Source organism: Silurus meridionalis, chromosome 5, assembly GCF_014805685.1.
Source record: "Silurus meridionalis isolate SWU-2019-XX chromosome 5, ASM1480568v1, whole genome shotgun sequence".
Taxonomy (NCBI): domain Eukaryota; kingdom Metazoa; phylum Chordata; class Actinopteri; order Siluriformes; family Siluridae; genus Silurus; species Silurus meridionalis.
In genome coordinates this window covers 3,519,392-3,531,572 of record NC_060888.1, presented here as the reverse complement: position 1 = coordinate 3,531,572, position 12,181 = coordinate 3,519,392, and the positions used below count along the sequence as shown (strand labels likewise).

General features: G+C 36.9%; 2 protein-coding genes across 3 annotated transcripts in view; both read left to right on the top strand.

The window, feature by feature from the left end:
* Positions 1-197: 197 nt before the first annotated feature.
* On the top strand, positions 198-2,337 carry ndufc1 (NADH:ubiquinone oxidoreductase subunit C1). The gene is made up of 4 exons (XM_046849210.1): positions 198-464; positions 1,660-1,763; positions 1,895-1,960; positions 2,259-2,337. Exons 1-3 carry the CDS (start codon positions 419-421, stop codon positions 1,955-1,957), a joined length of 213 nt encoding a protein of 70 aa, XP_046705166.1. The 5' UTR covers positions 198-418; the 3' UTR covers positions 1,958-1,960; positions 2,259-2,337.
* Positions 2,338-5,328: 2,991 nt separating this feature from the next.
* The window catches only part of mgarpa (mitochondria localized glutamic acid rich protein a), a 14,533-nt gene continuing 7,680 nt past the window's right edge, over positions 5,329-12,181 (top strand). For both annotated transcript variants that reach the window (XM_046849206.1, XM_046849205.1), the window contains exons 1-3: positions 5,329-5,554; positions 8,370-8,470; positions 8,554-8,659. In XM_046849206.1, coding sequence (XP_046705162.1) covers positions 5,473-5,554; positions 8,370-8,470; positions 8,554-8,659 — 289 coding nt within the window. In that variant the 5' untranslated portion in view covers positions 5,329-5,472. The remainder of the gene's footprint in view (positions 5,555-8,369; positions 8,471-8,553; positions 8,660-12,181) is intronic.

The following is a 12,181-nucleotide window of genomic DNA, read 5'->3' as shown; positions in this document are numbered from 1 at the left end:
CTGAAAAACCTAAAGGGGGGATCCAGGACCCCACATAAGGCATTAGAGACCCCCCATGACAAGTAAAATATAAACTAAGGGGTCCCCAATATTATTTTAGTACCAAAATATATAAATAACACAAAAACTGGGGACCCTTTATAAGACTTCAACTCGAGCACTGCTTTCTTATAGTGTCTTCTGTCTTTTTTTAGGTTAATCCAGTTCATGTTAAAGGTGTTACTCATAATTTTAGAACGTAATATGTTTTAAACTACGTTATGTATTCTGAAATAATATCTTTATTCCTCGTTTTTAGTTTTTTTTTTGTATTTGAAAAGCTAATCGATTGCTCGGTGTGTGTTTGAGTGTCCGTTCAGACGCGTTTAATCGAACACTGATCGAGTCAAACACCGCGTCCTTCTGCTCCGGTGTGAAAATGTCTGCCAGTCGGTTATTACTGCAAACTGCAGCTTTCAGTAAAAGTAAGTATTGATAGAATGGTAATGTTTAGACTGGGGGCATGTTTTAAATTGGTTTTATTTGAGTACAATGTTTGTAAATACTTCTAGTAGGTAATATGAACTGATTGGGCCTGTATGGTTGACCTTAGGGGATGTGTGTTGTGTGTGTGTGTGTGTGTGTGTGTGTGTGTGTGTGTGTGTGTGTGTGTGTGTGTTTTGAATTGTCCATACTGATCGGTCAGAAAGTGTTGATTAGAAAAAAGAAACATGATCATTAATCTAGTGCAGTTTTCGCAGTAAGAAGACGTTTATTCAACATCCATGGAAGGAGTCTCCAGTGTCAGTGGTCAGGACAGGATTTGGACCATTTACTCACGTTCTTCTCATAGTTTGGATCCATTTCCCCCTCCATAGACTCGCTGCAAATCAATACGTACAACATTTCTGTCCTCATGGGACTGCTGAAGGACGATTCTCTGTCTCTGTCACTTCGTCTTAGTAACATATACAGCTCATAACGAAGTTCAGGAAGTAGATCTGGTGGAGGTCAGTCGTTCAGAACGCCTTATTTGCTTTGAGAATGTTGATGGAGAAGTATAGAGTAGATCAGAAGGATTTGCATTGTGTGTTTGTGGATTTAGAGAAAGCATACGACAGGGTGGAGAGAAGAGTTGTGGTATTGTATGAGGAAGTCTGGTGTGTTAGAGAAGTATGTGAGGGTGGTGCAGGACATGTATGAGAACAGTGTAAGAGCAGTGAAGTGTGCAGTAGGAACGACAGACTGGTTTAAGGTGAAGGTTGGACTGCATCAGGGATCGGCTCTGGGCCCTTTCCTGTTTGCAGTGGTGATAGACAGGTTGACGGACGAGGTCAGGCAGGAGTCTCCCTGGACTATGATGTTTGCGGATGATATTGTTATTTGTGGTGAGAGTAGGAAGCAGGTGGAGAAGAGCCTGGAGAGGTGGAGGTACGTGCTGGAGAGAAGAGGAATGAAGGTCAGTAAGAGTAAGACAGAGTACGTGTGTGTGAATGAGAGGGAGAAGAAGAAGAATGTAATGAAATTAATAATGAAGTCTTATCATTTGTATACCAGTAATAGATTATGCACGTTATTGCTTGTGACAATATGCAGGTATATATATGTATATTACAATATGTATGTGTATATGTATGTATGTATGTATGTAATAAATCTGCCATTGTTTTTTTCTTGCAGTTGTGAGCAGAAATGCTTTCACTGCAGTCAAACCAGATCCGTCCAGACCCAACATGCTGCGAGTGGGTCTTGCCTTCGGGACCACAGCGCTCCTGTGGGCGATGGTAATCCTGACAAAGTCTTAGTTTTTTTTCAGAATTATAACTTTATAATTTCACTTCCGTTCCTGTAAATTCTAATGTTTTTCTGATTGACCACAGTAATAAAAATACATGTATTTCTTGATTGTCTTCAGCTCTTCAGACAGAACCAGAGCGACGTGCAGGTCTACAAAGAACGAAACGGACTGGAGTCGTAACGTGTAAGCGACATTTCAGATTTCAGCTCTTTTCTTATGTTGATTGGATTTAATCTGAATCTAAAGAAATAATCTGACTAGGTTTTGTCGATTTTTATCGATTTGGTATTGGTATCATGATATTTAATTTAGGAAACGTATCAAAGTCAGAATGTTGGTATCGTGACACTACTGCAGACTGTTTCACTGATGATGTGTATATTATCAACATGAAGTAAATGTTCATTTCAGTGAAAGAAGAATCAATAAACATTTAAATATGTGTGGAAAGATAATACTATTTTTGTTCTTTCTTTGACAGATTTTCGTTTCCTGTAGCTTTGCGCTTCACTGCTCCTATAGCTTATGTCTAATAAAGATGTATATGTATGTGTTCATTATTTCTCTGCCTGTTCGTCTTCATTGCTTCACAACACTACATGGACAAGAGACAAAAGTCACCTGACCATAAGATTGGTATCAGCTTAAAAAAAAAAAAAAAAAAAAAAGTATAAATTTTTCTTCAACATTACACATATAGTCGCCATTTCCCATTATAACAAGCGCCACTCTTCTGGGAAGATGTTCCACTAGATTTTGTGGAGTTTCTTTTGAGAGTCATTCAGCCACAAGGGTGTTAGTGAAGTCAGGTACTGATGTAGGTGAGGTGAGGAGACCTGGGGTGCAGTCAGTGTGAAAAAATCTTTCCAATGGTGTTAAATAGTGTTGGAGCTCTATAGCAGGAGATCTTCATCTCTGACATCCCCATGTAAAGCATTTCTTTGGACATTGTCATGCTGGAACAGGTTTGAATTTCCTCTTTTAAATGAAGGGTAAATTAAATGCATCCAGAGACGTCCTGTACAATCGTGCGCCTCCAACTTTGTGGTAACGGTTTGAAGAAGAATCGCATATGACTGGAAAAGTCAGGTTTCCCAATACTTTGGTGTAAAGGAGTGCAAATTGTAATGTACAGAAGGCTGACATATGGAAGGGAGGAAATTGATGGACTTGGGGGTGAAATGGACTAAATTTGCCCTCATAGTTTGGATGCAAAATGATTCAGCTTTATGATCTGATGAAACATCCCTCCTTTTGTAACAACTGAAAAAAATCCAAGTTTTAAATATCATGTCTGTCAGCAGCGATGGACAGTAAGGAAGTAAATGTTATTTCTTACTGTACTTAAGTAGTTTTCACGTATCTGTACTTTACTGAAGTATTTCCATTTGTAGAGACTTTTAATGTCAATACATTTCAAAGTCAAATGAGGAGGGACATGGGGTATATCAGTAGGAGAATGCTGAGGATGGAGACACCAGGAAGGAGAAAAAGGGGAAGACCAAGGAGGAGGTTTATGGATGTATTGAGGGAAGACATGCAGGTAGTTGGTTTGAAAGAGGCAGATGTAGAGGACAGGGGTGTATGGAGACGGATGATCCTCTGTGGCGCCCCCTAATGGGAGAAGCCGAAAGAAGAACATTTCAAAGTCAAATATGTTAGTGGATAAAAACTTAACTGGTCAATCACACAGCAAGTCATACATACAGTTCATATCAGTTCATACAGTTCAGCATCAGTTCAACAGCAAGCAGAACATTTAGAGAGGAAGAAACTCCTGATTTCAACTCGCCACAACATCCGTGACCTTGTTTGCAAAATTTTTTAATAGTAGTTGAAATGAAGATTTTGGGCTCATGATTCACTTTAATAGAAATCAATCAGTGTTTGAGTCATTATTATTATTCTATTAATAGATCAGTGTGCTGAGAGTCACATTCGAGTCTTTTCAAATCAACTGAGTTGATTAAAGAGTCTTGTGATAAAAATGATAATAGGAACATTATAGATATAATAAATCATGGTACTTTGGATACTTAAGTACATTTAAAGGCAAAAACACTTGTACTTTTACTCAAGTGAAAGTTTAAAGGAACACTTTAACTGGAGTCACATTTTTCGAATGAATTTAATTGAACTCAAGTACATGGTTTGTCATTTGTCCACCACTGTTTGTCATGACCCTCATTTTATCTCATCATCTAAACCTTGTAAATCCAGCTTTTAGATTTTGTAGGCAGTGTATTTATAGATCATGAAGCCTACACACCCTTTATTTGTACTTATGATTGCTGTTATTACTCGGAGTGAAAAAATGGCACCCTGAAGGTATTTGTATGCACACATGTAAAATGTGAAGTTTAAGTACACATCATTAATTTATATATTCTATAATTTACAATTAAATCTTAATGAAGAATAGGGGCGATACTGCAAGTTGCGTATGTACGAGGTGGCATCAAAAAGTTTTGAGACTCGCTCTGTTCAACTTTATTTATCTACATTTACACACTTACACCTTCAAAATAGTCCCCTTGCACAGCACTACAGCAACCTCAGATTTCAGATTCGCTCTGGAGCTCTGCAGTTTTGTCACATCGGAAACTTTTGAGCCGGATCTGGCGAGTAGGGTGGGTGAGGAAATGAGATTAAGTTGTGTCCAGCGAGATACTCATGTGAAGAGAGCTTGATGACATGGTCAGAATAGCACCGGTTGCACAGCTCCTGATGTACACAGGACAATGTCTTTTGGCACACTGACTTATGAAGGATGGTGCTCCCTTTGACTGTGCGTGCAGCCTGGTGCTGCCATCTGTTGGTGTATTAAATAACTACAATCGACGTTTGTTGATTATTAGTGAAACCAGACTCAACACATGAAAATTATGACAATGAAAATTATTAAATCGTTATAAATATTTTTGTTTTTTATGTCAAAGCAAAATATCGTCCAAATGCAAGTGCATAAAGAGAGAGAGAATTAAAAATTAATATTACAATACTAATAGAATAAATACAACTCATCTAAAAATGTATAATAATAATTAAAAAGACTTAATGATTTTTCCCCTTTATTAATTTTATTTAAATAACAACGTACAAATTAAGAAGACTTAAGTAGAATCTACTTCCGGTATCCGCGTGACGCAATAACGTCCTGCGTTTCCCAAATTATATATATATATATATATTTTGTATTTTGTCTGAGAAATAAAAGAAATAAAAATAAAATATAATTAATTGGATGAGAAACAAAAAAAATAAATAAGAAGAAGCAAAAATTCTTAAAGTAATTTCCGGAATGAGCGTGACGCGTTCACATTCTGAGTCAGATTGGACGTATTAAGAGCCGACTCTTTTGTCAAAAGGTTCGTTGTTATTTTAATGTTACTCAGTTTAAAGAAAAACAAATCTATTCTCTAATTGTTCCTTTTTACCCGTGTTTAACGCACTGTAGGTTTCAGTGGAAATGTTTTAAACAAAATACTGTGCATCAAGCGACTACAATGTGCGAGTCGACTCATTAGGTTCATTTAAAAGAGTCGGTTTAAAGAGCTGAATCGTCACTCGTGCTGCCAAGCCCCCTTTCCCCTACAAATCTGCCCTGTCTGGTTTAGTCCTACATGACCTGCTGAGACTGGTTGTGCTTCCACGCTTCATTCCTCCTCCTGGGGCATTAAAGAATAAAAAGAGAGATGAATTTGTGCAGAGCTTTACAGAGGTTTTCTCCTCTGACCAGAAACTCCATGACACACCGGGTAATCCTGCACAGAGACGGTGAGGACAAACATGCACATGTGACTAATATTGAAATGGTGCATTATGACGTCATAAAATCTTAATATACTATGACAATTGTTTTTGTTTATTGGATAGAGTAAGTATGGAACGTGAAGTTTTTGTGTGTTAGAGCATGTGTCTTATGCATGTCTGCAAAGGAGAAGTGAAGGTCAGATCACTACATGGACACAGTGTGCATGCCTGTGCATGGAACTTCATCGAAGGTTCGATAAAAGGTTTGAGTTCAACACCGGTTCCTTGTGTAGTCTAGAATTTCAGTTTGAGTTTCGTCAGATTTGACAGTTTCAACAGAACACAATGTTCTCTACCACCACATGGGCGATTCAGCAAAATAGATCCTGCCATGTGCACATGGACATTTGGATCCACTGTAGAAGGGAATTCGTGCTACTTTTATATTTGGAGACTGAGGATCAGGTTGTTTCCTGCGTTCTGGTTGTGAAAAAGCATGAAATAATGCACATTTTCTAGATAGAGGAAGACTTTGTGTTATACCATTACATATTATAATATGTTAAAATATAAATATTACATATTAAATATAATACAAATATAAAATGTTAGAAATAGTATGACATTAGACCTGGGGTGGGGGTTAGTTGTGAAAATGATTGTGTGTGTGTGTGTGTGTGTGTGTGTGTGTGTGTGTGTGTGTGTGTGTGTGTGTTTTCGAAGGTGAACTAATCTGCACTATTCTCTCTTCTGATTGGTCAGACGAATCACGGGTTTGTTTTTTATTTGCTGTTTGCTGAAGGAGTCTCCAGTGTCAGTGTAGCGTAGGTTTACCACCACAAAAAAGTCTTTAGAAATAATCATTTCATCTCTTTTTCTTTCTTTAATTCTTAGGTTATAGCAATCACAAATGTCTGCTTCTTCGTCAGACTCTTTAGTCACATCGTATTCTATTTAGATTAGATATATATATTACACACGTGCACACACCTATATCTAATACTTCATCATTTATACTTTTATACTCTATTATTTTTTTATATATTTCTATTTACATTTCTTCAGTATTAGACAGTCGTAAAAAGCATTTCACTACATGTCGTTCTCCGTATAAATGCGTATGTGACAAAATGTTATTTTATTTGATTTGACTTATATAAAAATATATATATATTCCAAATCGCAACCTGACACAATTGTCTCACGTCCCCTGTAGTGTTTTAGTCCCAACATTTGAGTGCTTGGTGACTTTTCAGCGCACTTGAGAGTGCACTAACCTTCAGATAAATGACCTCGTCACATCTCCTCATTGACTAGCAGCAGATCGTTCCTTACAAAAACATCACGCTTTGAAACATTTCCCTGTCCAACACGGTCAAACTGAGAGAATCGCTGAAATGTAAGAGAACTTTGGAAAGCACTGATAGCGGGATGTTCTTCTAAAAACTGTGTTGGTTTAATCTGTCACTACGTGACATCTCAAAGGCAAACACCAGCATGTGTGTGTGTTTGTGTGTAGTACTCTTGAACTCTTGAAAGATTATCAGATTAACCTGTAAAAATAAATCTTCCGCCTGGATGTGGTTAGTGAATGTGTGTGTGAGTGTGTATATGTACACTATCCCACAAAAGTAAGTGCACCCTCACATTTCATCAACCATTTCAGTACAAAACTATAGAAATGAAAGTTGGATATATTTTAGGAGTCAATGTGCAGTTTGTACAGCAGTACAGATTTACTGTCCTCCTGAAAATAACTCAACATACAGCCATTATTCGCTAAACAAAAGTAAGTACACCCTCAGTGATAACAGCTGTACCCGTGCAAATGTGCAAAAACACACGTCCTATTCATCATGTTTATTTATTTATTTATTTATTTTTTTGCTTGACACGACCATACAAATTTGTGTACTCACTTTTGTTGCCAGTTATTTACACCATAATGACTCCTTTTAGACTCCTCTAAAATATCTCCAACTTAAATTTCTATACTATTGTGAGAAGATTTGGAGATATTGTGTATTATATATTACAGTATAATATTACATATTTATGGTTTACATACATTATACTTAGATTAGATATATACGGAGTCCTCAATATGGTGAAGTTTTCGATCTTACGATGAAGATTGCGATACGAAACAATAAATTTTCGTGCTGCGTTTTTTTCATTTTTGTACGATACGTTGGGACGTTGCCAGGATTCCTTACTCTCGTTCTGAAACAGAGCACGTCCGGCTCCGGCCTCCATTCGCGAACCGGCGCTCGTTCCACACGTCCTCTGACGCAAACATATATACTGTAAAGTTTATATATTATGGTAGTGTAAATTGCACTGTTTGGCTAAATTATTTTCTGTCACGTGTTAAATTATTAATGAGTTACAGTGTACTACTCCATCCTGATCATCATTCTTAAAAAAGACTACTGGGTAGGCCAGGCCATGTCTCATGTCTCAAATTTACCACATTTTCAAGTTACGATGTGGTAAAAACATACAGAAACCTCGATACTTTTTATTTGGAACCGGAATAAGCGTAACTCGCGTAAAATCTGATAGAAAGTTCGGAGTAACATTTCAAAATAGAGTTTGTATTAATAAGTTACATAAAAATGTTTAAAAAACGATTTTATTATTGTATTATTCATTTAAAGTAGTAAAAAAAACTATTTTTGTTGAGTTGACACTACAGTACATGTAAAATTCTTCAGTCATCAAAAGGAGAGTCAAAACCACACAATTTTTGTTACTCGTGAGGGGTCAAAGAACGTAACCCCCGCGAGTATCGAGGTTACACTGTACGTATTTCTAACGCTCTTTTTTTTCTCTGTAGTTGTTCCTCGGAGGCTCATGTCATCGGTTCCTGGTAGTTCAGGAGAGAACCTGATTTTCGTGGTGATATGTGGCGGAGCCTTCGCTGCTGCTTCGACTTACGTAGGTTCTTCATCGTTAAAGGTCTACACCAACGTAAATTAGCTTCACGTGATAATCATATCGAATGTGTTTTTGATTGACAGGCGTACAGGACCGTATCCACGGACAGCGCCCGTTTTACCGACCGCATTACAGAGATCAGGGCACGACCCAAAGACGAGTGGAAACCCAAACCCTGGCCACCACAGAGTGAGTCCTGAGAACATTTCACAAACCGGTCAGCATTCTGTTTAACGTGCAGAGTATAAAACTGAAATCGGGGAAATGTGTAGCTGAAAGAACATATTAGTTGTAGTTTATATAATAATAATATTCATGATTTTATTGCTACTATACTCCAGTTAAATAGGATTGTAATGACACAAGTGACTCGTATTGAAAAAAGTTTGTGGACAAGGTTAGGATGCGGTTTTTGAACATCACATTCCCTGTTTGCTGTTATAATAACCTCCACTGCTCTAGTAAGATGGTTCTCTAGATATTGGAGTGTGTTTCTAGAGATTCTGCAAGGGGAAGTTAGGTGTCCCAATACTTTTTCCCATATAGTGCACGATACTTCGGATCATGTCAACAATACAGGACACGAATTACTTTTATTATTATTGTTATTATAGAATGAACAACCAAACCCTATATATATATATATATGTGTGTGTGTGTGTGTGTGTGTGTGTGTGTGTGTGTGTGTGTGTGTGTGTGTGTGTGTGTGTGAGGGGTGTAACGCTACCCAAAATTCATGGTACGGTACGTACCTCGTTACGCATTTTTTTAAATATACCAGTGTGTTTTTTTTTTTCCTGCTGCCGGTTGACCCTGAACTCTCCGCCATTTCACAAGCGGGCGTGTTATCTTGCCGTCACGCTAAACCATAACTTGAGCAGCAACAACTAATCCATAATGGCATTCGTTGACAATGAATTTCAATAGCGATTAGTTGTTGCAGCCCTACTTGTGTGTGTGGATTTATTTATTTAGTATTTTTTGATGTATTCATTTTGATGTTAAATATGTTCCCAGATCCCCTGGTATTGTTACATCGTTCACACACACCCTGTTTGGTGTCCTTTCAAGCTGGCAGCATTCCTTCTCCTTTTCAGTTCAGTAACATGACCGATCACATCTATCAGACGTCTGAATAGAAGCTTTGCGCCTGCGTTGGCGTAATGAATTAACACGCCGCTTTCGATATCCATCATGGCTGTCTGCTTCGCTGACGGCAAATTAATTTAGGGCAGGATCATTTTATTTTATGTCTTGCGTGTAAAATAGTTTCTGCATTCCTGCTGGATTCTCGATTCTGATTGGTCAGAATGGGTTGATTCTTGTTTTGTTTTTTATTGTTTTGGTAACAGCAGCTCAAATGGCTAGAAGGCAGATAACAGGTTTATATTTAATACCTTCATTCTAACACTTGATTATTTCTTTAGCAAATTGTTTTCAAATCTTTGGAAGGAGTCTCCAGTCGCAAAAGTTTTCCGGTTCAAAAAAGTAGGTGATGGAATGCCAGTTTGTAGCCACAACGATATAAGTAAAAACTAGATAATGGTAATTATAAACAGGTAAAATGTACACCATGAAATTCTTGGTGTAATGGGAAATAAAACGGAAGCCGTTACAGAAAATCTGTATTTTTTTTTTACGTCACGGTTCGGTTTGATGCCAGGGGAAAGAAATTCAAAACATAAAATTGCTTGTCGTTTTTTATTAACGCAGTTTATTATTAGTAACGTTCGTGATCATCAACACTTTGCATCTTTAAAATTATTTGAAATAAAATCACTGCTTGGTTGAATATATATATATATATATATATATATATATATATATATATATATATATATATATATATATATATATATATATATATATATATATATATATATATATATATATATATATATATATATATATATATATATATATATATAAAATTTAATACAAAAATGTAAATAAATTAAATGAATGCAATACACTGTTATATTAATTAAATTGAGTAATCGATTAAATTGGCACAAATTTAATTTATTAAATTAAATAAATGGAAAATTTTATTTAATAGTTGAAATAAAATTTAAAATGTAATTAAATATTATTCAGACCCTATTTGGGTAATACAGATGCATATATAAGTGTGTGTGTGTGTGTGTTTTACATTTAATATTTAATTTTCTACTTAACTGTTTTACTTATTTCTATAATGTACAGTACAGACCAAAAGTTTGGACACACCTTCTCATTCAAAAAGTTTTCTTTATTTTCATGACTATGAAAATTGTAGATTCACACTGAAGGTATCAAAACTATGAATTAAAACATGTGGAATTATATATGGAATTATATACATAACAAAAAAGTGTGAAACAACTGAAAAATGTCATATTCTAGGTTCTTCAAAGTAGCCACCTTTTGCTTTGATTACTGCTTTGCACACTCTTGGCATTCTCTTGATGAGCTTCAAGAGGTAGTCACCTGAAATGGTCTTCCAACAGTCTTGAAGGAGTTCCCCGAGAGATGCTTGGCACTTGTTGGCCCTTTTGCCTTCACTCTGCGGTCCAGCTCACCCCTAAACCATCTCGATTGGGTTCAGGTCCGGTGACTGTGGAGGCCAGGTCATCTGGCGCAGCACCACATCACTCTCCTTCTTGGTCAAATAGCCCTTGATGCCTTCAGTGTGACTCTACAATTTTTATAGTCATGAAAATAAAGAAAACTCTTTGAATGAGAAGGTGTGTCCAAACTTTTGGTCTATACTGTATATTGCTGTAATGTAAGCGAGAACAGGAACGGACGTGTCTCCTGGACGTTCGACAAAATTAAAAGTACCTATAAATGGGAAAAAAAAAAACGTTAACATTGTGGTTTAATAGGAAAAGAACCCAGTATAATCCAGTAAAGCAGTTCACTTTGCATCAGCATGCTGTCATTGAGGATTTTCTCATGAGATCACGACCTGATCACGACCTTTATTCTGTATGTTGTTGAGGTTTTATGGCTAACATGTTGGAATGTGTGTTTGTGTCACCTTCAAAATTCAATTCACAATCAATGTCAAAACCACATGCACAAGGTTCTTTCTTTCCTAACTATCTGTCTTTTCTGACTCTTTTCAGAGGATTAACTAATCTGGGGGCAGTCGAGACTCTGCACTCGTAGCCGTCGCTCTTGGGATCTGTTTCTCTTCCTTCTCCTGCACTGCTGCTACTAACTCCGAATCCTGCTCTCGGTCCTGCTCTGTAATGTTTCTCGTCCATCTCCCTCATCTCTCTTCTCGCTCCATGTCTCGACTGACTTTAGAAATTCTAGATCGTAATCTCTGGATGTGATTTTCAGTTTTCTCTTCGGGAAAAAGTCACGTTTCCCCTTTTAAATTTATTAAATCTGCAAAAAAATAAAAAAACGTTTCTGGTTCTGTCTCTGTGGTGTTGCACTTTTCCTGACACACTGATTGATTTGAGCAGATGCTTTAGTTTAGTACACTGTTCCTGTCCTCTTTACCTTCCTCATGTCTCTTCCTACTTCTTGCCAAACCTTATTTCCTATTCTATCGTCTTTCTCGCATGCTATCTGCTCCTTTATGCGGTTTGTGGCAATTGGTTTGTATTGTAATGAATGTAAAGGAATGTATTTGCCTTGTGAGAAGATGAAGAATGTGGTTGTGAGCATGAGAAGGTGAAAGAGGGCTGCATGATATTTATGAAAAACAGTAACAGC

What these genes read in the sequence shown, in the direction of transcription:
- ndufc1 (XM_046849210.1), top strand. Translation starts at nt 419, where the DNA reads ATGTCTGCCAGTCGGTTATTACTGCAAACTGCAGCTTTCAGTAAAA. An exon ending in AACTGCAGCTTTCAGTAAAA is followed by an intron (nt 465 to 1,659) that starts GTAAGTATTGAT and finishes TTTTTCTTGCAG; the next exon opens with TTGTGAGCAGAAATGCTTTC. An exon ending in CAGCGCTCCTGTGGGCGATG is followed by an intron (nt 1,764 to 1,894) that starts GTAATCCTGACA and finishes GATTGTCTTCAG; the next exon opens with CTCTTCAGACAGAACCAGAG.